The sequence below is a fragment of the Anas platyrhynchos genome, chromosome 19 (genome assembly GCF_047663525.1).
Source record: "Anas platyrhynchos isolate ZD024472 breed Pekin duck chromosome 19, IASCAAS_PekinDuck_T2T, whole genome shotgun sequence".
NCBI lineage: Eukaryota > Metazoa > Chordata > Aves > Anseriformes > Anatidae > Anas > Anas platyrhynchos.
In genome coordinates, this window is record NC_092605.1 from 6,538,435 (window position 1) to 6,561,827 (window position 23,393).

Below are 23,393 nucleotides of genomic sequence, written 5' to 3' on the forward strand. Positions count from 1 at the left end.
AGTCAATGACATTTATAAGCATAAGATTCTAAGTAGAAATCACTTTTTGTTGAGAGATAGTATATAAAGAAACAAACAAAAAATCATACAGGCTATTCCCTGCTTAGAAAAGTTATTCTCTCCTTCAGGAAAAGTATTTGTTTTTCAATCTTCACACAGCAATTCAATTTATATTCAATCGATTTTCTATCATCAGAAACATTCACAAAAAACTATAATTAATACCCAAAATAAAACTTTTCCATGCAGTCTGCCTGGGAGTGTCTATGTTTTATGGTCACTGAATATGCTACAATCTAAAAAAAGATTTAATTTGAGCTCACCCATGTAAAGGATCCCATCTGAACTGCGACACGGAGATGCCTGCACCAGCTCTGGGATAGTAAATGGAAGTTTCTGGAGGGAAAAGGGGGATGACAATAAAAAAATATTTATATTGCTGTGATAGTCTACTTTTGTTCATAGAAAAGGGTGGCCAGAAAAGTTCAGAAACCTCAAACGACAGTTTTTTATTCTTTGCTTGCATTATTGCAGTTCCCTGAGAATGAAAAATTTCAGGTCAAGACCCTGCTCTGAAAACCCAGAACAGACGAAGTCTCTCCCAAACAGTTTACAACAGGAGAAACGCATGTGGAGTGAACTACTTGCAGCAGAGAGGATTGGATGCCAAGACTCTGTGGTTTTAAGGTCTACCATCATCACTTAAAAGCTCTCTAGGCTTCAACGTACTGTGGTTTAATTGCCTCAACTGTAACGGGTATAAAATGTTTCTCCACAGTAACAACTATAAAGGCCAGATATCTTCATACAAATGAAACTGTTGAGAGAGTGAAGCATGAATCTCTGCCCACAGTGTTATTGAGATATTGCCAAGCGTGTATTGTGCTTACAGAACGGGGGAAGACCCTTTACTAAGTTTTAACAGACTTTGAGTGGGATGAGGTCACAAGAGTAACAGACAAGCTACATCAGTAACAAAGACCAGTCCTTGGCAAAGTTGACTTAAATTCAGTGAAATTATTCCACTCTTCTTTATTATTTTTATAATGGTGATTCCAATCAAAAATTTGATTACTTCAGTTCAAAAATGAAGGAGATTAACAGAATAAAGGAAACTTGGTAATTCAAATGGATTGCTGCTTCCTGGATTCACAGAGCAAAAGAACCAAGACTCATTTTGCAAGTTATGATTTGGCTGTACTGGGAGGAGGTAGAGTGGTGAGTAAATACTAAAATATTTAACAATATTGAAGTTCTTAAAGGAAATCACAGTAGCTGCCAGAGAAAATAAAATAGTGGGAAGCCAAACATTTTATCTGAATTTCATCACAAGGTTTAAAAATAAAAGTCCAACATTAGCTAACATCTGTGGGTTACATGGATTGGCGAGTATTTAGGAAAGGGTCAGCATTTTTGTCTGCTCACTACACCTTATAGAGACATCTTCTAAAGGTGTCAGCAAAGAATAAATATTAATCCTGGCTTTTGGCAGATGGTTCTAGAAGATTTAGAATTTGGGTGAAAGAGACATACCCAAATTTGTATTGTTCTGGGCACACCTTTCCCACGAGGTTGTACAGAGATCATACAGCGTTTAGATAATACCAGAGAAATGTTATTTGTCATCATCATTATTTTAGCAAGTTTCAAAACCAACAACGTTGGCAATGATTTCCTGATAGTCACAAGAAAGGTGACATTTCACTCTTAGAAAGCACATTATCACTCTGCAAAGGTGCTAGCAAAAGAACATAGAGGCAACTGTCATGCTAAAAACCTGTATCGTAACACTGGGACATACAACAGATGGGTTTTGGTGTGATCACGCTTCTCCAAGAAACTGGTAGAATTCCATTAAATAATATAAAACCAAATGGCCTTTATAGTACTGTCAAGAAAGCAGAATGTTTCCTTGGGGACTTATCCTTCTTGTGAATCTGATTGGGGCACTTGTCTAAAAACTGTGAGAAAATTTCTAACATATACTTACAGTCAAGCCTTCATTATTTTTGCCACCAAGTGTATACAAACTGCCATCATTTGGGTCTGGAAGAAATGCTGGCCTAGGATTTAAACAGCAATTATAAATGACTAAAAAAAAATAGCAATAATACTGTGTTTCTCAAAGAACAGGAAAGCAACTATGGTCTGAAGCTCATCTAACATTATACGTTTTGACTTTGTATTATTCATTTTTTGAAGTTTCATTTTTTAACTGTGAAAATTAAAAAAAAAAAGAGGTTTCAGAACTGATATAACATAGCATTACTAATACATGTGAAAATTCAAAGATCCATATGTGGCAGACAATCACCTTGTTGAAAGCTTTTAAACAAGATCTATATGCTTATAAATTGTCACAGAATTTATGAAGAAGAAAAAAAAAGAAACAAGAAACAAAGAAACAAAAATAAACAAAAATAAGAGCATAAGGAAGGCAAGGAACAATAAAAGGATTGCCAAAACGCAGTAAATTTAAGAGGGAAAGGCAAGCCTCCACGCAAATTACCAAAAATAAATGAATAAATACCCCAAACCAAAATCAAAACCAAATTCAAAAACAAAACCACAAAAAAGAAAGAATTTTACCACTGACTACAGAGACAAAATTAAAGCCTCGAATTAAATGCAATACTGCTATGCTGGAGGAACTACTCTGAAGTAGTAGCTTGAGGGTTTCATTTGAAGATTCTGGTAGTGGTCGTGGTTGGCGTTTCCTATGCTTCACTAGGTTTTAGTCTTTTATTTGAAGAAAACAAGAAGCACAAAACCCGAAGATCACTCCCTATCTGTTTCTGTCATTTTCAAAGCTGCTCAGTTAAGCTTCTGGCATAGTTATCACACTTCATCTCTAAACTTGATCAAGGTCTTGAGAGAACAATCTGCAGACAGGATGTTTCATCTCAGTGTTATAGAAGTAAGAGAATTGCATGTAGCTAATTATACATAAAGAGCAGTATCTACTCTTTAAACTTAAAGGTTCACTTATGCAAGGCATGCCACCTTCCCAGAACATACATAGTTTTGGTTCAAATTAAACTACATTTTAAGATGTTAGTGAAAAGCAAACAAGTAATAAATAAGAGCAAGGAAACAGACTTACTCTTCCACGTGTATTGGCACCTGTAGTACAGGATCTGCATAAACAACAAAAGAGAAGTCATAATACTGGCAATTCAGTTCCTTCATCTCACTAGACTTTTCCACACTACTCCCCAGCTACCCATGGGAGCAGAGTTGGAGAAGGGCAGTACTGTACTGTATCCCAAGTCTCCTTATTTTTCTCCTGGACAGAGCTCATCATCTGTAGGAGCCCCCTGTATTCACGGTAACAACATTCCTGCTCTCGGCATGCGTATGTGATCTCTGGGCACTAGCTGCCCAGGAGGTAGCTCACCATAATTTGCAGCAACTGCTGTTATCGTACAGGCTTCAACAACCTATTTTACTTCAAAACAAGCTACAGCTAATGGAAGGTTATGGAGACTCTGAGAATAGATACAAAAATAGGCATGTTGATATTTTTATAACAGAAGGCCAACCTAATGCTTTTTTAATCTGTATTTTCCAAACTTTTGCTACTTTTTGTCTCAGGTACCTAGTTTATCACCAGGCATGTAAATCTATGGCTTTTAGCCAACACCGTTTAATTTAAAATGAAACATACAAACTGAAAGCCTAGATGTACACATACTGAAATCAGTGAGGTGACTGCCAATGACTTAAAAGCCAGGCTCCGATGCAAGTCAGAAAAATCTAGTTCCACTTCCTACTCCAAGTGAAAACTGCCACGATCAGCATGTCATTGAAAATAAAGACAGAAGTTGGCCAAGGGCTAGATAAAATTACCTTAAAAAGTAATTGTTTCACTTAAATAAATCTCCCCACTAAAATGTCTCCAAGAATCTGTATCACATAAAAATCAAAAGATATGGAAACAATCTCACAGAAGTTGGTATTTGAACCATCATAAACACAGCTCAGCTTTCATCAACAAAAGGAAGTTACAAAACTGGAACTGACAGTATTAAATCTAAATCTTCATATATTAAAAGATAATTAAGAACAGTAAATCTGATCTTAATGTAAATTGATGGCACCTAAAAATTACTATCCTGAAACATGGGATTTTCAACCCTGATGCCAAAACCATGGAAGTGACCGGACTTGTAAGACATACTCTAGAATTAGCAAGACAAATGTCTGCATTTATTTATGGGTATATTGGCAGAAAGTAACTCAGAAGTCAAGAGGGTGCAATGTTATCTTCACTTCTTCGCAGGGCAAATCAAACCATTATAATAAAATAACTCTAAGTAAGAAGATTAAAGATGATCAAACCAACAAATTCTGTTTTTTCACCTGTTCTGTCTCTGTGCAAACATTATGCTGCAACAGGAAGGAAATAAGAATAAAACCAATGATGTTGTGAGTCTTCGATAAGGAAATTGGCACAGACTCTGTACAGCTTGAGTGTACTGCAGTATTTGCAGAGCTCAGCAAGACAAGAACATGAAATTTTTGATTCATTTTATGGGTCTTTTAAGTCTCTGCCACTCTGCAGTATATTACACCACACAACAACCTAGGAGTGTGTCCCTTCATTTTTATAAAACTTATTTTAAAAAAATGTAAGAAAGCCCTACCTAAACATAGCTCTAGCAGCAATGCAGCTAAAAGCAGTAATATTCACCAAAGATGCACAGACAATTTCAGACAGAAAGTACAATATAAGGAATAACAGTGGATCTATTTTTATCAATTTATTTTTACAACAGTAAACACTCTCACAGCAGCTCCATTCAAAGCTTGTATATATTTGTTTCTTTTTAAGCCTATGAAATGTCCTAGAGTCATCCTTAAAGGTGTTACAATAAACTACCCAAAAACATATTAAGCTTCTGGGAACAACCCAGTCAGCTGGAGAGAGCTGTGCTCTACACTGGCACTGAATCATACATACCATGCCCAGCAAGCCCGCTGCAAAATTATTATCACAGCTGCCACTGCTCATGGATGTAAAATAGGAATGATATGTAAGTGTACAGCTCCACATTATATCATAAACACCATTTAATTTATTGAGAACAGAAGCAAACATCAGACAGGCTTAGGAGTAACTAACACTCAAACCCAGAAGCCAAGTGATTCATCATTATGGACCTGTCCCTGCAGATCACACTACTTAGCCAAACCTTTATTCCACTGTACTACATCAAGCAATTCATTCCTGTCCCTTGTGTGAAGAAACTGCTTTCAGGATATGCTGGGAGGACCCAAGCTTGCAGTTGATCATATGCCAAATATTTCTCGGCATTTGCGTCAAGTATTCCATGACCTTTAGGAGATGCAACACAAATGGTCACTTACAACATCATCCCTCCACTACTAAAGAAATGCAAGCTAGAAAAAAGCATTAGATGGCTGCTGTATACAGCGCTTAGGCTCTGGAGCTGAGCTGCTAGGTTGAACTACTGCAAGCCAGTATCCAGAAGCCCAGAAGAACCCAACTAAAAGAAGAACGAGATGTTAAAGACCACAGGCTAGAGCTTCTATAATCATAAGTGCTTCACGGGAAGTGAAAAGCTCCCAGTTTTCTGACGGAAACAGCAGCAGAAATCAGCAGAAGATGTCACCTACCTCAGTTAAAGTAAGATTTAATGCAAATGCTATAGGTGTTCCTAAAGGCAAAAAACAAATAAACTATGCAAGTCTCTTACTGAATACTTTGAGAGTTTCACTGGGTAAAAAATAAACTGTTGCCTGTGGTGATGATGCCTACTGCTAGACAATTGCGTCAACAAATGTGCTTAAGCAACTTCGTCCTATCTACAAGCATCTCCTCAAACGATCATTTGTGATAACAAAGCTGCACAACTTGCTTTTGAAGTGCTAACTGGCTGCATATACTTTTTTTTTTTTTTTTTTTATAAGTGCAGATTTTCTCAAAAATTACTTTTTAGCCAGCCTAGGGAAAGCAAGAGATAGCTTCTTGCCCAAAGTACTCTTAGAAATCTTTACATTTATTTTTAATAATCAGTACTGCCTGAATAAACAGTACTAGCTGAATCAATCTCCAAATTTTCTAACTGCACTGTTACTGGCATAACACAACACACTCTCTACAGTAGAACAGGACAGAATGTGACCTTTTCAAGCTTTTTAATATTTCTTTTTTTTTCAAAGAACATTCAGGGAAATCTGAACAAGTACAAGAAATATCAAAAGGTAAATCACATCTTCTTGCAACTGGTCCTTGATAATCCATGACATTTGCAGGAGAATCTGGTTACTAATGTCCTACGACTCCCTCCCTGCACTCAAAATACCATGAATAAAAGCTAAATATTTTTGTACAAATATCTTGATTTCACTTAGTTTTCAAAGACTGGGCAATCTACTTTTACAAAAGTAAGTGCTCCACTCTGATCCAACTGTTTCAAATGTTCTGTCATTTTATTGAAGACGTAGCACCGTAATAGTGAAGGAATACACACATACATGTGAAACGCATTTGCAGTAAGTTTTTTACCCCAACCTTTTATTTCTGAAAGCCATTGGAAAAATGTCACTCACAGCAATTGCATCAATAGATGCAGTATCCTACACTTCTGTTAACAATGCCAGAGATCCCACAAACGATCCCATTCCAACTCCTGTAATGAGTTTTTCTGAAGCACTTGCATATCAGAGTGCACAAAAGAAAGACTTAAGTCCTAAGCTGTTTGGTGAGTGCCATACAGAAGCATCATGCTCACAAAAAGTCCTTATTTTTTTTCTTTCGTATCTTGTCTTCAGTATCAAGAACAGTGCTCGAGTGAAAAAAAAGTCTTACTTTTACTTGTCTTCTCAGTAACTGAAATTTGATTTAGCAGCAATGATAAAGATGTAGATGGAATAGATTAAGTTGTTACTATGAAGCAGCAGAAAAATTCTACAGTATTTATTGGCATGTAAGACCAATACACTGATACAACAGTGAGACCAATACAACTGATACAACAAAAACACTGATTATTCTGATGGCTTCCTGCAACGTGTAAGTGTTGTATATCATAGAATCACAGAATCTCAGAATCATTCAGGAAAAGACCTGTAAGACCATCTAGCCCAACCCTTAACCTAATACTGTTAGGAAGCATTTAGTATCAAATGCATAATCCTGATTCACTTCCATCAAAGAGGCTATTCACAGTGGATGAACATAAACAGAGTGAGGGATATTTTTTTGAAGTTACAGAAATTCTCTTTTCACTAGTAACACTATCCACCTGTAAATGGCTGTGGAAAGCCATTTCTCTACATTCTTAGCTGCTGGGGTGAAGCAAATTTTCTCATTTTCTTAACACTTTCATTATCTTGAACTAAGGTTGTAGCTCTACAAAGATACTCTGAAGACAGACAATGAACTCTTTGCATTCACTTTCATGTGGTCTGGGACATAGTCCAATTTTACTTCAAAGTTTGTTTTGAAATAAGAATTCACTCGGAGATAAAAGAGGATCTTATGAGGTTAATTTACTGTTGTCAAGTCATATAACAGTTCTTGTATGCTTGAACACAGACTAGTGAAAAAACATCCTGAATCATCTTAGAACTGAGGTCACCTTCTGCTTCACAATGAGTCAACTGGAAAAGGTTCTTGCACAAGTCAAAGGACTGAGGCCTTATCTTCTATTCAACAGCTCAGCGCTCAAGTGTTAACACGCTGAGACTGGAAGCACATCCTGCTTGCAAAGTTTCCGTGAACTGCAGTTCCCTGTAATTAGGCAAGTCATTCTAATTGGCTTGATCTGTTCCAATACCAACAATGATAATAACCACTGAACAAAGCAGTATGTATTCTGCATCTAAACAAAAACTTTATCACAAAGAAAACGTCATAAAACTGTGATATAAATACATCTGCCTCTTCCTTAAGCTCAAATCCTTATATTCAAATCCTACAATTCAATACACATGAGCTTTAGCTTTCTGATCTGGTAACGTACATGAGTCAACAAGCACATGCACTTGTAAAGTTATCGCCACTGATACTCTTCAGCAAATTTAGCTGAAATTTAATTTAGCAAAACTAATTACTGCCCCCCACACAGAGAGTTCAATGGCATGAGGATAATAGAACTACTATTAGAAAGACTGCTGAAACCTATCCTTGTCATTGCAGAACTTCAAAGTCATTATTCTTTAAGAACTAAAAAGCTTCCAATTTCACACATTAATAAAAAGATCTGTAAAATAAATTTGGATGAAAAAAATAATAGGACTGATTCTAGATTATAAAGATTTATTCTACAACTCTAACACTATACTCACAAGTAAAGCAGCTATTAGAAACCTGTTGGCCTAATGTCTATCCAGTAATTTAGGCAATTTTGGGGCTAAGTTATAATTCACTGAACATTTTGACCTGGGCAAGCAGATGTCCCTAGACAGTTTTGGTTGCATCATGACCAGAAACTATTTTTGCCTTTATTACTTGCTTGTGGGTGGGCAGAAGTATGTGATACATTCCAGATTATTCTGAAATAATTCTAACCCATATTTTGCATACACATGGAAAAAAGCCATATATACAATTTTTGAAACTGTAACTGCAATACTAAACATATCTTTGCCTTTTTTCCCATATTTCACAAATACGTGACAAGATAAATCTGCCCTTTAACCAAGTCAAGAACAAGTCTTTTTTAATGCACAAGATAGAGCTGTACATTCTCGTCGCTATAATGCGTCCCTAAGAAGACCATACAAACCCAATGACTGGAAAGGAGAAGTGGGGGATTCTGAAAGAGCAAGCGAGTAAGTTGCTGCCCCACTGGAATGAGCTGGAAAAAACGGTTTCCTGATCTGAGGCCCTACCATAAGATCTGGGCTAACGGGCCAATTTAAAATCATGCCATCTTTGCTTGCTGTTGAAATTACAGAAATTGAGGTTAGAGATACTAACTAACCACACTCCGGAATATGTTGGAAAGAGAACCCTTCTACAATCATTTTGACAATCGTTATTAATGTACAGCAATGCACAGATATTTCTTCCCAGCTGGGAATAACCACTGTTATCGGAGCAAGACCTACAGATCTCAGACTAGTCCTTTAAAATTTACCTATTGGGTATCGTTAATATATACAGTCTTTATATCTTTGCCTTATCGTGACTAGTCCACTGCAGTCCAGAGGTCACAAGTAAGGTATTAGAAATCAGAACCTTTTAAATCAACTTTTGTCATTGATTGTTTTATTGCTACAGAAAACTGAATGTCATAACAATTTCTGCTGGCTCTAAATCTATCAGCATTAGTTACCTGGCCACCAAAACGCCCTGAGAGCTGTCAGATTGTAGGACACACAGAAGCCAACAGGAAATAAAGGCACAAAGCATTCTCAACAAGTAGGTCCAGAATCTCCCTACATATACAATCTCCCTACATGTGTAGGGAACACAGTTTTATTTCTGAACTACGAGAGTCCTATTATTAACTGAACCAATTTTTTGCCTACTTTATGGGGAGTACAAGTAATCAAACTGCCTTTCTTGCCAGCACTACTCAAAGGTAGGAAAACCAAACATGTTATTGTGGTGATAACCAGTGGCTCATTTACTCTGCATACCTAAGATAAGTTTCAGTGTTAAATTAAAACAAACCATACATGGCAGGATCTTCATGTTTGTTTAAGTACTGCCTGATAATGAACACCACCTTGTTTTTTCTCCCAAACAAAATAAAATGCATAATAATTGCCCTTTGTTAAATACCTGGCTGCTTAAGTGCAGTGATAAAACCTTTCTTCCTGACAAAGGCCTCTAACAGCACTTCAGGTGACCTCCAGAACTTCTCCAAGCACATGAACCATACAACACATGGTTCATTGTCTGATACTCAGGGTGAAATGGCACCTGCAAGAACAATGCCTACAGTGCAAGCACCTTTCCATTGGGTAATCCTATGTAACACTACACACCTGTTGTTGACAGACAGAGCACACAGAAAAGCTGTTTATACAGTAATATTAATACTGAATTCTGCACTGCTAAATCCACCAAGGGATTTAACACAGCAAGATAGTATGGACTTTCATGGGCTATTAATTTCCAACAATTTTCCTTTGTTTGGGGTTCTCACACACTGGGTGACCACCAAAAATTGACTTTTGCAAAAATACTTTAAAACCCTCCAATTACAAATTCATTCTCCAATTTACATGTACAGGCCCTTGTTCCATATACATTTAACTAAGTTAACTCATGAAGCATCTTGTAATAGTGAAAACTATCACTATTTTTTTATTTTTCTTTGAACCTTGTGTACTGTTCTATTACATAGAAATAAACTAATGGACAGTAAGTGCTTTGCAAAAAGCAGCTGAACAAACCTTATGTTGGTAACACACAGAACACAACACAGTGACAGAGGGGAAAAAAAAAAAAAAAAAGGTCCTATAAAACTAGATTATCCAGTCTGGCAGTTCTACTGTACAAACAGTAGTTTTGCAACATTTTTTTTTTTAAACAAGGGAAGTTCCTTGAGCAACACACTTTGACCAAGTTCCTTCTCATTACCAAAGTCCCTTCATTTCTTCCTTAAACTTTTGTCCTTACTAAGTCTGCCTGCAGAAAAAAAATTCTAGTTATGACATCCTTCAAGGATAGGACAAAGTAGTGTATGTTCATGTCAGTTTAAGGACAAGCTAAAAAGAGTGAAAGCTCCTCTCAAAGCTGCAATAGCCTTTATAACAACAATAAAGGAGGAGGCTGATAACCTTTTCTTTATTCAAGCCTGCTCAGGCAAAGTAGAGGTCTAAATTTAAAGTAGAGTCACAGAGGGGGGAAAATGTAATCACACCCAGTAACCAAGATCCTTTGAGAAAGTACTTGCTCACCTCTTTTTGATTCAAGAGGAGCTACAAAAGCACTCCTTAATGAAATTAACTTTTTGTCTGGCAGAGTTGCATTCAAATAGGAATGTTCAAAGAAATTAAGAGTGACTGATTAGTAATGCAGACATCAGATACACACAATTCATTTCCCACCACTTTAGCTCACCTACTAAACTGGCATTAGGCTTTTAAAATAGAGGACAGAATGATGCAATCATTGTGACTCCTTTCCATTTGACCTGCTCTCTCATTTAGTTCCAGACATGATGAGAAAGTGCTGCTATCACTTCCACTATATGCAAGCAAATTCCCACTAAAAAACCCTGCATTAAATATTGAATTTGTCATGAAGATAGAAAGAGCTATCTCTGATAAGTAATTGAAATTACAAAATCACCTCCAGTCACTCAGCAATGTTAAACTTCTGTACACAACTGCAGTTCTTTTATTTAGAAACCTGTGTTGTTCCTAGATGTCTACTATAGACAAAAAGACCTGAGGTTTGCACAATATCCATGGCACCAGTGAATGTAGGATATACCAGAGATAAAATCATGCTTCCACAAACCCTTTGCCAACAGTTCCACAAGCTGACACTCCCATTTGACATCAATTCTGTTCTAAGCATTCTTACATTGCACTAATTCCCATATAACATGATACCTATTTAGATAATTATTCCACTGCAGCTAAAACATTTTGGGAAAAAAAAATCTGGAAAAAGATCTGCAAGTGAAAAAATTAAGATGAACAGAAACACTAGCTTAACTCAGAGTCTAGAACAAGAGCAAAATTAAGAAAGAAGAAAAATATATACCAGGCTATACAACAGTCTGAATAACCAATTATTGTTACGGAGTAGAGAGCATCAGGACATCTGCTCACCTTCTTTTAAAGTCCATTTGATTGCTCCTGTCCGCTTGCTGACGGCATGCAAACTTCCATCAAGAGTTGAAACAAACAGCAGTGTTTCTGGCACAGTTACTGAGCTGGTGTTCTGGAAAAGAAAAATCCATACACTGAATGTCATTATTTACTACGGACTTACTTTTAACTGCCAAACAGTAAATTGTCTAGAATACCAGCTTTCTTTTTAATCACGTAGACCAGACAATCTTGTCCCTCTGAATTCAGTGACTTTTTTTTTTTTTTTTTTTTCTGTAGTTGCTAACTGTGCTAAAGTTTATCTCTACGGGAACTTAATGTGGATAACCTATCTGTGACTCAACCTCCTTCAATTTTATATCAAAGTCTCCTTGTGACTAGACTTTGGAGAAGTCTGAGATAGGGCTAACTTAGGAAAAAAGCCGACACAAAGACCATGCGAGAAGATAGCTGGGGCAAGGATCTTCAAAGCAGCTCAGAGAATGTAAATGGTGATGTCAAAACCGTGCTACTTCCAAGTTAACAGAGCATACTTTTTCCAAGGTTTAGTCTCCAAAAGACAAAAAGACATTGGCTGCATAAAAGGTGGATAAACAACAGTGAGAGGTGATCGATATTCAGGGGGCTGACTATTGCCGTGACAAGCTGGAGCTGCAAGCATGTGGGCTGTGTCTGAGCAAGGACTAAACATGTAGGATAGAAGCAGCTCAAAAGCTTGAGAAGATTCAAACTGTTAGGGCTCTTAATTGTGTTACTGTACCCTACGTCTCCAACTACTGCATTTCTGGGGTAGGTAGTAAATGGTGCTGTTTAAGCAAGTCCATGTATATTAACACACCCACAGCGCCTGGAAAGCAGTCCACTGCAGGATTCAGACCTCAGCTTGACATCTTAACCATTCTGCCACTGGGAACACGTCACTCCACGTTTACACATTCAGGTACAGTACTGTTTGGTGCCTGCTCTTCTTTCTACAACACAAGCAGCTCTTGAGCCTGGCTATCGCATGTAATTTTATTAAAAGGGCATCATACAAACTTTGACTCAAAACTATGTAGCTATTGCTGGATGGATAAGGCTAAGTCCAAGGTGTTTCAGTGTGCAAAGCAGAAAAAAACATGTTAATTTAATGTTTATTTTTCTCTTCATGACTAAAGATTATCTCATACACCCTAAGATTAACCCATTTCCATTTACCAAGTCTCAAATTATTGCTCAAATAACTTGCCATTTGTTCACTGCATCTGCAGTGCTCATCTGTGTGCCACCTGCCATGTTTAGAAAGTTTCACTGTTAAATATAATTCTTAACCTACCACAGTCCGTGAAATGAAAGTGTGCATTTGACATAATCAGTACTGTCTTAAATGACTTACATTTTTAAAAATAATTACCAGTCATGCTAGAATTATTGTAAAGCAAAATAGAAAATTGTCAAGTTATGCACAGGTACAGGCGTAACCATTTCTTTAGAAAACTATACGTGCTCGGTACAACTAAACTAAAGCACTAGACTCTTTCATGTAGAAAATGACACTAAAGGAATAATATAATAAAGTAACAACTAGCCAACTTGCAGGTAGCAACTACAAATATTATACTCACTTCTTCCCAGCCATAAGGAAAACAGCTGGAGCAGTGCAGAAAAAAATTAAGTACAAAACAACAATATAGAAACCATAGATCAGAACTAAATGTTGGAGGTCTAGAAAAAAAAAGGAAATGCACCTTACTATATAATTTTGATTATTTGACACAGTTAAATTATGCAGGCTAACATTTATATGGAAGATGTCTTCATTTAACTAAAATATTTATAGCTGCATGCAGAATCAAACTTTGCAATATTTGTTCAAACAGGGACACGAGATAGCAATTCTTCTCCTGCTGACCTATAAAGCATACAGCTCAAGATGTTACTAGTGAGGACTGAACTTGGAGGTATCTTTTCAGCCTAATGACCTGATTTGTACATAGCAGCAAAGAGAAGCTTAAGATGTTGAAAGACATCTCAATTCAACAGAGTACCATCAGCAGAACAACTATTAGGAAATCCTCCCTATCTTAGACCATTTTCCCCATGGCGCTACTTCAACTCTCCAATAATCTATACTGCTTATGATTTTATTTTCAGTCTTTCAAAATTCTTCTTTCAGCATTACTGCTGCAATGCAACTTAATTCTCATTTCTTTCTCTGGCTCTCAGAGCCTGTCATTCGTAAATTAAGGACGCTCAGTTCCACCATAATCACCCTAGCCTTCTGGTTTACTTTAGTATCCAATGAACAATTGGGATTAACAGAACAGGGAATTATCTATTTATTTTTCTTACCCATGAAATCAAACTCTCCTTTCCTCCACCCAGGTAATGGTGGGGTAACACCCTATGGGTGACATTACACAAACCAGAGCTAACCTCACGCTCAAAAACATCCTTATATGCATAGCTACATACTATCTTAAAAACGTTTGTGCTGCCACTCTTACATTCTGATTTCAAGCAATGAATGAAGAACAAAAATTTCAAAATTTACTTATAACAGTGTTGTGATGAAAACAAGAAGCAATGGACTGCAGTCAAAACCCATTTGAAATCAACCTTTGTGCAGTAAAACTTTGCTCTCATGTATTAATTTTCACCTGAAGATCTCAATGCATTTTACCAAAACAAATAAATGATGCTAGCTAAGCGATTCATGACAGATAAGGAATTTCTTCATCCTATCCATAAAAATGTTGAAAAACTAGTTTACTTTTACGCTAGCGTATTTAATGTTTAATGCACACACACACGGATATTTCCAGGCTTTTGTTTTAGATACGATGTAACAGATTTAATTACTTCAATTGACTGAGATACTTTGTAATAAATGAAATAACTTGACAGCAGTTGTATAAAGCTGTTTGAAGGACTCTGGGCTTAAAAAATAGAAACAAAACAAAACCAAAAACAGGAACCAAAGACACTAAATGAATATTCCAGCTCTGAATTAACAACTAATTGCACAAACAAATTGTACCCATCAGGTTAACTGCATTTAATTAACCACCATCCGCAACTGCCAGATGTTGCCCAGTGTCAGCCAGAAGGTAGCTGTTTGAAGTGCTTACTACCTATCTGCGTGAGTTCAAAGAAGACGTCACGGTGAGCTACAGAACTGTGAAAAAAATCTCATAAATAATTTTTACTCAGACATTTGACGAACACGTTTCAGCTTTCTCATTCCAAACAGAAGCGTATTTTCACTGCAGAGGTACTTGCAAAAAGCCCTGTTACAGAGATTTTCATTCTTCCACCAGATTCATAGAAGAGGGCAGAAAACATTTTGAGACAATTTTTCTGCAAAGTGCCAACATGCTCTACTGCATCCATCCTGTATGGTATATGCCACAGGGAACGTAAGAAATACCTGTTCCTTCGTGAAGACCACTCTACCCTAAACCTGTTCTGTTAGCAGACACATCGAGTTTAAATGATGAGGACAATACTGTTTGTTTGCTCTTCTATCAAAAAAGATACAAAAGCACTTCACTAAAACATCCCTTGCCCAAAGTGATTATTTTAGTTAACACACAGAGTGAAACTGCACCTAGAGGGAAACACAGTGAGTTGTGCAAGAACAGACAACTGTTGAAGTCCAGAAATGAACATTACCGAAGGTGCTTAAAACTGCAGGTGTGAATTTGACACTTGGAATGGAATGACTAGTGTTACAGTTGAGTTGTAAATAAAACATAACATAAAGCAAATTCACGGCTTCCACACGGTTATACACAGTCTAAGAGTGTTTTTCTAGGCTATGTTTTACTCTACACAAGTTTTTCTTATCTTACAGAATCGGTATATTCTCCACAAAGCATTTTCACTTCCTGTCTTCTTCTGAGAATTGAATAAAGCCTATATTATCTTCACAAAAAAAAAAAAAAAAAAAAAAAAAAAAGCTCCTGTAGAATAAAGACCATAACGATTACAGGATTACAGTTAGGATGTCAAGTGCCGATGGCAGTCACAAGCACCCAGGGCAGAGAAGGGAACAGTATTCTGAGTCACCAATAGGTCCAGCGTGACAGAGAAACCACCTTCTTTTCAGGGCTTCACTGCCCTGGGACTTTCCTTGGGAGCGCAGTCCCGATGAGAGCACGTATTCCGCTGATGGAGGGGCTGCCACGTGGTGCACCTTGCTGCACCACCACCTGCACAGCATCGCTGCTCCTGCTGCTACTTCTCTGCGCTCCAACCGCCTTTGTCTTAATGCCACTTTCTTCTGATGCTTTCCTTCATTTAACCCACAAGTCTGTGCTAAGGTTTCACTGCTTTTGAAGGGCTTTCTTACATTTAGCGATCAAAGTCTCATTGATGTGGTCATTGCAAGCCCGTGTGTCAAAGATAACTGCTTTGGATAAAAGACTGAAGACAGGGCAAGCGTCTTCATGTTGGTAGTTCTTCCTTTAACTCTCACGTTCTATTTCATACACATTAAATCCAAAAAATACCATATATTCAAAATCCTCCATTCAGTCCCAGTTTTCAAAGCATATATCGCACAGTTGAGATTAATCGGCCAGGTAACACACTATGCCGCCGAAGTTTACAACCTAAATATAAAAAAATAGATGAGTCGATAGACTTTGCAACACTATATTGATGACTTATTTTGACAAATATCTACAGTAGTCACCTGGGGAAATGGCTAGGGAGTTTGTGTAATAGTATGGAAACAAAGGTTTATTCACTCAAATGGCATAAAACAATAGGCATAAAAAAGAACAGATAAATATCTGTATTTCATTCAGATTTGGGAATTAAAAAAAAATCTCTTGATTTTATTAGTGAGTTTTATCAGAGTGCTGTGAATGGACTTTATTTTTAACATAAAGCTTTTTAATTAATTGATTGATTAATTGATTAAAGTCTGGAATTAGCACCATTTTGAAAAGCTATGATAATTATAAAAATCTGTATGTACAAAGCCAAACCTGTTTTCATTTTTGCCTGCAGGATTTAAGAGCGTTCTCCACTGGGGGAAAAAAAAATCTCAGTCCTGAGACAGACACTGTATAAATACTGGTGTGCGTGGACATTGTCCTCCCTGCAGGGAAGGGGTCTAAACTTCTGTGATGCAATGCAATTTCTTGAGATTATTTTCCATTGCAGTTTTATTCTGAAGAAATATAATTTAATACAGGAGGAATCTGGCAGGACATGAGTCAGCTGAGCAGAAAGAACTGAATTTAGTGAACAGAGAAAATGAGATGGAAGGAAAACCTGTTTTGGCTCTTCTTTTATTTTATCTGAAACTGTAGTAACGTCTGTCGTAACAACAGCCCTCCTTGGAATTCCGTGAGAGTTTCTGCTGCTTTGACAATCTGCAGTCATAAAAATTTTCCACTCCAAGAGTGATGTTAAGTGAAGGATTTACAGTATTTTGAGGTTATTTTGGCACTGTTTTAGAATGATTTTTTTTAATAATTCAAACCACATTTTTAATACCTCTCAAGGTCTCATTGAATTAAACTTTGACAGATGTTCTAAAGCACTGACTGCTAAAAATCTGCAACAGCCTAAATTTTGGGAATGAACAGAAAAGCATTTATAAGTTCCAGCTAACATTAGCATCTTCCTCTCGCTCCAAACCCACCACATCTTCAGAAAAAATCATGTTTTTGAAATCTAACTAACACAATGACTCAAAACAATTTTGAATGACCCACAGAGCCAAGGGGAGGGCAGCGAAAGCTGCAGAACGAGTTGGGGTGTGTTTGTGACTGTCTGTGGCACAGTTCAGTGTCAAAGATTGTATCTTCCTTCACCGCAACATTCAGATGGTTTAAGGTTAGCACAGCAGTGCCCTATTTTGTTTTATTGTGCGGGAAGAAAACAGATCCCCATGGGAATAATTTCTTCCATTAATTTATGTTCTTAAAAACAGTTCTTTTGAAATGCAGGTCACTACTTAGGCACAAATCCCACTGAAGCCTGTGGAAACAGCAGACAGAAAGAAAACCAGGCCATTTAGTTCCTTGAGGTTATCATTCTGTAACCTAGAAATATGTTGCACTCTGGGGGTGATACCACAAGACGTTCTTCAAGTACAAATAAAGAGGAAAACACTTCATATTGACAGTGGGTGTATGACAGTCCATTACTAACTCTGAGAACTGCCACCAGGTTCACAGAAACACCTTAGCGCTCACTAGTGAACAAAGCCCAGTGCCGTGTGCTACCAGGTACTAATTTTTTCTTTTCTGAGTCTTAAACAAGAACACATTTGCACCAAACTTAATTTGTAAGGTCTGACAGAAAATTAAGGATGGATGACTTGCTACCTATAATTTAAATTCTAGCTTCTTTAGAAATGCCTGGATTACCCAACAAAAGAGCTAACAAGATATATTTTCTCTCAAGAAAAAAAAAAAAAAAAAAAAAAAAAACATTCCTCAATCCATAATTGCTTTAACATGTATCAGGCTATGCATTTGCATTTCACTAAGGAACTATTAAGAAACCTCTAGCACTAATAGCACCAGACACTTTCTTCTCCATAAGGAAAGGCCAAGAGCAGAATTTATGCTACCGGAACCACAGCTGGTAAACCCGTAAGGAGGCAAAGCAAAATCTTTCCAAAGCTTGGCGCACCCTGCAAGCAATTGGCATGTTCACCCCAGCCTGCCTAAGAACCAGCAGCCCGGTTCTGACAGCTATCCTCTAATAACATCACCAAGCTACAGGCTAGGACCAACCAGGGATAACAAAACCATGCCATGAAGAAACTGCACAATTCAGTAAGCTGCTGGGGAAGGTTTTTCATTATAAGTAGTAATGAAGTCAGTATAAGAAAGAAAGCTGCCAAAAAATAAACTGTCTTCTTTAGAAAGGGAAATCAAATCTACAGATCTTTTCATCTTAAACTAGATTCCAAGATGTGTTTCTTAGCAATTTCTCACCAGCCCAGGTCCTCCTTACCAGGCCCGTTTGTATTACATCGTCTCCAACTGTCCTCTGACATGATCGAGCCTTGCGTGGTGCTCTACACTGTGAGCTCCCAGCCAAGGATTCAGATCGAGATCTCTCTGTAAAAGCAAAACTTAGCTCCATTTTCACAAGACCGCCAGCAAGCAAAGTGGGTAGAAGAGAGTTATAAAAACATGAATTTCTGTCACTCCAGAACAGAGCTGTCTATGATAATTTTAGGTGTGCAAGGTGAGTCTGTATTCCTCAAAAAAACAAACCCTAATATACTAATGATTTTATGGGGCAACCAAGGAGATTGGCAACTCAAATAAAACACATGAATATTAATTAACACAGCTCTTCAAGATGTCCATGTTAAAGTCTTCTGCTGTTTCGCATAGGTCTTCATGCCTTTCAGTTAACTGGCTAAACACCTTATGCTGAGCTAAAGAGTGCATTACAAGAAATGACAGCTGAGTAAGGCTGGGTTTTTCCCATGTCAGGAGCAGCCCACGGTGCTGCCCGTATGTGCCGTGCAACCCAGCACTGACACCAGTCCCACCGGCTGCAGGAGGGAGCAGCCTGACGGTCTAAATGTCAGTTTCATCCCAGAGACTTCCTATTTTTCAATTGCACCGACTCCATGTTAGGAGAGCAACAGGCAAAATTTGGGATGTCTAGCTGCAACACTACCATGAGGAAACAGCAAACTTTTCTGTTGTAATTATCCCATGGCTCACAAAAATCGGAGTTGTAAATCAGTACTGTATAATGTTTATAGTGGCACCTTATTTACTGATGGCTCTACTGCATTTCTCATTGCTGTATCTGAGATGTCACCCTTTTATAATGTGTTCCCATATATTGCTAGAGCAATTACAAGAGCTATATGTTGTGTTACTTTAATAATACAGAACGGGATTTTGTCTTATAAGGAAAAGATGGGAAAGAAATCCCTTTAGTGAATATGTAAGTTATAGGAAAACAGTCTTAAAGTCACGATATAAAGTAAGAAAGATTACATTTAGCAAAAATAAACAGCAGCGAACCATCATCCGTACTCATAAAAGAAACTTATATCAAACACATTCTGCACAGACCTTTAGATAATCTCATATTTTTCATGTTACCACAATAACAAGAATTGTATGCCAGTCTTTTTCATGGGTATTTACTACTCAAGTGATGTTACTAGTTTTTAATAAGCCTTTCCAGTTAAATGGGTTGATTGAGACTAAGTTCAAAGAACTCAAAACTAGCTATGAAAAGGGACTGAAGGGCAGAACAGATTTCAGTTTGGAAGTCCAGGTGAGGACAACAGCTGGCAGCACAAGAAGACTACGGCAAAAGCTGAGAAAAGAAGCCAAGAGAGGGAGAACCCTGAATCAAACAACAGACTGAGCAAGATAAGATGGGAGGGCAGGGAGACCAAGAGGAGAGAAAGCCAGAGAATGGGAGTGCTGAATTCTGCTGGGGCCCAAACCTAGGTTTTTGTGACTCTGCAAGTAAAAATCATACAGAACTTTGTATTAATTTGTCGATTCATAGATCAGATTTGTAAAACTATTTCAAACTACTTCTTAGTATTCTTACTGAGTACTATTTTTAAAACTTTGTGTATGGCAAATCAGTGTTTTTCTTGCAAAATCTGAACCCAAAATCTATCAGGGCCATGAAGAGATCTCAGTAGAATTTTATAGTCCAGACTATGACAAAGAAAAAGTAATGCAAATGAAAAGTTCCTCCTCTTCTCTGAGGAACTACAGTTTTATTCCTACTAGAACTCAAAATCACCTCAGATACAAAATAATCATAAATGGTAGAAAGATGCTCCTAGTCTGAACTGCCAATATTGTAATCTAGAACCATGAGCACTCTCTACTAATTACTTCAATGTACTTTTTGTTGATTGGCTTTTTGTTTCCTTCAGTTTCCTAAACAAATAACAAAACTAAATACGTTACATAGCTTCATTACTACATGTGTTTACTTTTAAAGAAGGGGAGTGGAGCTCCTATATCCTAGATGAAAAACAAAGCCTCCAGCTTTGCTTAACCAGAACGATAACCCCATATATACAGCAGTGTTTTCAGGTAACAATAACCAATCCATCAAAGCACACAGCCTAAAACTTTCCTCTGCTACATTCAGGTATAATAGAAACAGCAAATGCCAGCTGGCCTTTTCCATTGTCCCCCAGTCCTGAGAATTTACAAAGAACACCTTTCAGAATTGAATATTTGAATACAATCTCAGTTCATACATGACAGATAGCACACAATTTAAGGCACACTGATTAAAATGCTTATCTCAGTACAAATGATCTATTCAGAACTCCATTTGCTTTGGACCAGCTTCACTATTGCCCCTGCTTTTGTCGCTCCCCACAATACCTTATGACCAAACTGGTTATTTCTTAAGAGGTTTTGTAGTGCAGTGACTTGTACACCTTGTCTTTCACCTTTGAATGTAGGTAGAACTGTAGCCTCTTTTGGATATCAACCAACCATTTATAAATTTAATGCATATTGCTATCTTTGTTCTGGAAGCAGAATGATCAGTGTCCCAAGATGGGATTCAGCAGCCTTCCCCAGGCATGCAGCTAATCATTTGTATTTGAACACCAGCATATATAGAGGTATACAATTTTTTTTTTTTTTCAGAAAGAAAAAAAGGCCCTCTCCTTATGAGGTTAGAGCGTAAGAGTCCAGCAGATAAATGATGGTGAACAGAGTCTCCTTCTCTGCATATACGTAAAATCTGCCTAGACATGTGTGATAGGTGACCCTGCTGGAGCAGGGGGGGAGGACCAGATGATCTTCAGGGGTCCCTGCCACCCTCAACCCTTCTGTGATTCTATGATACAGCAACAGAGCAAAGGGACAGACCGAAGATCCAGCATCTCACCAGTTCCACTATACACCTACACAGTTTTAGCTTGCAAAAGTTTCCTCATTCTACTTTTATCAACAACTTTACGGGAAATTACCTCTATTTTTATATCCCAGGGACGATTATATTCGCGGCCCAGAGCCCCACCTAAGTACCCCGGTTACAGCGGCAGCCAGTCCCCAGCTGCCCGGGGCCGATCCCCTGCAGCCCGTCCGCCCCCGCAACCCCCAGCTGGGCATTAACGGCACCGGCTCCGCAAACACCGGCGCTGCCGGGGGCGGTGGGCACGTACCCACGGCCAACTTTCGGCACAGCCCTGCCGCCCTCGGGGGCCGCTCCCCCACCCTGCTGGGGGCCCGGCCTGCCGGCGGCGAGGCCTCCCGCGGCTCGGGGGTGCCGCGACACCGGGACTGAGCCGTGCCCACCCTCTCCGCGCTCGGGGCCCGGCGGGCAGATCGAGCCCCGGCCTCGCCTCGCTTACCCCGGGCCTGGGCAGGAGCGGAGCCAGCAGCGCTCCCAGGCTGACGAGGAGGAGGAGGTGGCGGCGGCGGAGCGGCTCCATGGCTGCCACCCGCGGGGGCTCCGGGCCGCCCGGCGGCTCCCCCCGCACCGCACCGCGCCGCCTCCTGCCGGCCTCCCCGGCGCTCCCCGCACGGCGGGGCGGAGCCGCCCGGCCCCGAGCCCCGACGTCAGGCCCGGCCCCGCGGTTTGGCGTGCTCCCAGCCCGGCCCTGCCGCCGGCCAGCGAAGAGCCAGGGGGAAAGCGCTCGCCTGCCCCCCTCGGCACTGCGGGGTGCTAAGTGCGGGGAGGAGGGAGGCTCGCCCCCACCTCGGGTAATTGCCCCCTTGGTTTTAGCATTTTCGGAGCTATATCAAGAGCTATGACAAATTTATTTTGCATGGCCCTTGATAAAGTCACGTTGAGCCTGTTATGCCCGCTAATGCCTTAAATAAATGCAAAATCAACGTGCCCCTCTGAGCCATTAACGAGGTCCAAGTTCCTCTGCACAGATAAACAAATGCCGAACCAAATGGAAGAGGCTCGGAAAAGAAAAAAAAAAAGAGTAAATGTACACCGCTTGGCAAAGACCTAGCTTTCAGGCGTCTATTTATATAACAAAGCCACTTTGTCCTTGTTACGCGCTGTTTGCTTTTTAATACTGATATCATTAGCGGAGCTGCAGAGCACACCGTGTCCTCAGTGTGCAATATGTACCCAACAGATCGGCCCTGGCAGCTCCCTCCTTTCATAAGCATGCCTTTGACTGTAAGGAGACACAATTACGATCTAACACACAAATCTGAATACATAAAACCATCCTGGAGCTATGGAAATGCCACCTCTGGCACCGACAGGTTCCTTCAGGGCGCTTCGAGCACTCGGTGTGAGCACGGAGTGCAGCCACGCGCTGCTGGGCCCCGCTGCCCCCTCCCCAAATTGCAGCGCTGCCCGGCCAGTTTAGCCATTTTTACCTCTTCACACGGGATTTTATTGGCTTTAAGCTGCCTTTCGTGTCGTGGTACATTAAAAAAGGGCTGTTTTTTCCCTCAGCACTGCTCCCCGCCGGGCGCCTCTCCTCAGGAGCTGAGGAACCGCCGCCCAGGCCCGAGCGGGGACCACGCGCTGGCACTTTGAAACGCTATTTCTTAACAATACCGAAGGGTTACGGCAGAGCGCTGCAGAGCCGTGTAAATTAGACAGTACCGTTCTCCCTCAGCGGCACCAAAAGGCGGGCGGAGCCCCCTCAAAACCTCCCCTCACGCCCCCTCCGCCATCTTCGCCCG

At 39.3% G+C, this 23,393-nt stretch overlaps 1 protein-coding gene across 4 annotated transcripts in view; it reads right to left on the reverse strand.

The window, feature by feature from the left end:
• ERN1 (endoplasmic reticulum to nucleus signaling 1) overlaps positions 1-23,392 on the reverse strand; it is a 38,493-nt gene extending 15,101 nt beyond the window's left edge. Inside the window, exons 1-5 of one of the 4 annotated variants that reach the window (XM_072025564.1) lie at positions 23,314-23,392; positions 11,767-11,878; positions 3,104-3,137; positions 1,991-2,063; positions 324-396 (exon numbers count right to left, since the gene is read on the reverse strand). In XM_072025564.1, the coding sequence (XP_071881665.1) occupies positions 324-327 (4 nt within the window). In that variant the 5' untranslated portion in view covers positions 328-396; positions 1,991-2,063; positions 3,104-3,137; positions 11,767-11,878; positions 23,314-23,392. Of the gene's footprint in view, positions 1-323; positions 397-1,990; positions 2,064-3,103; positions 3,138-11,766; positions 11,879-15,599; positions 15,644-22,090; positions 22,280-23,081; positions 23,223-23,313 lie in introns of those variants that run through there. The other 3 variants (XM_072025563.1, XM_072025561.1, XM_072025562.1) reach the window with 3 other exon arrangements.
• Position 23,393: the final 1 nt, after the last annotated feature.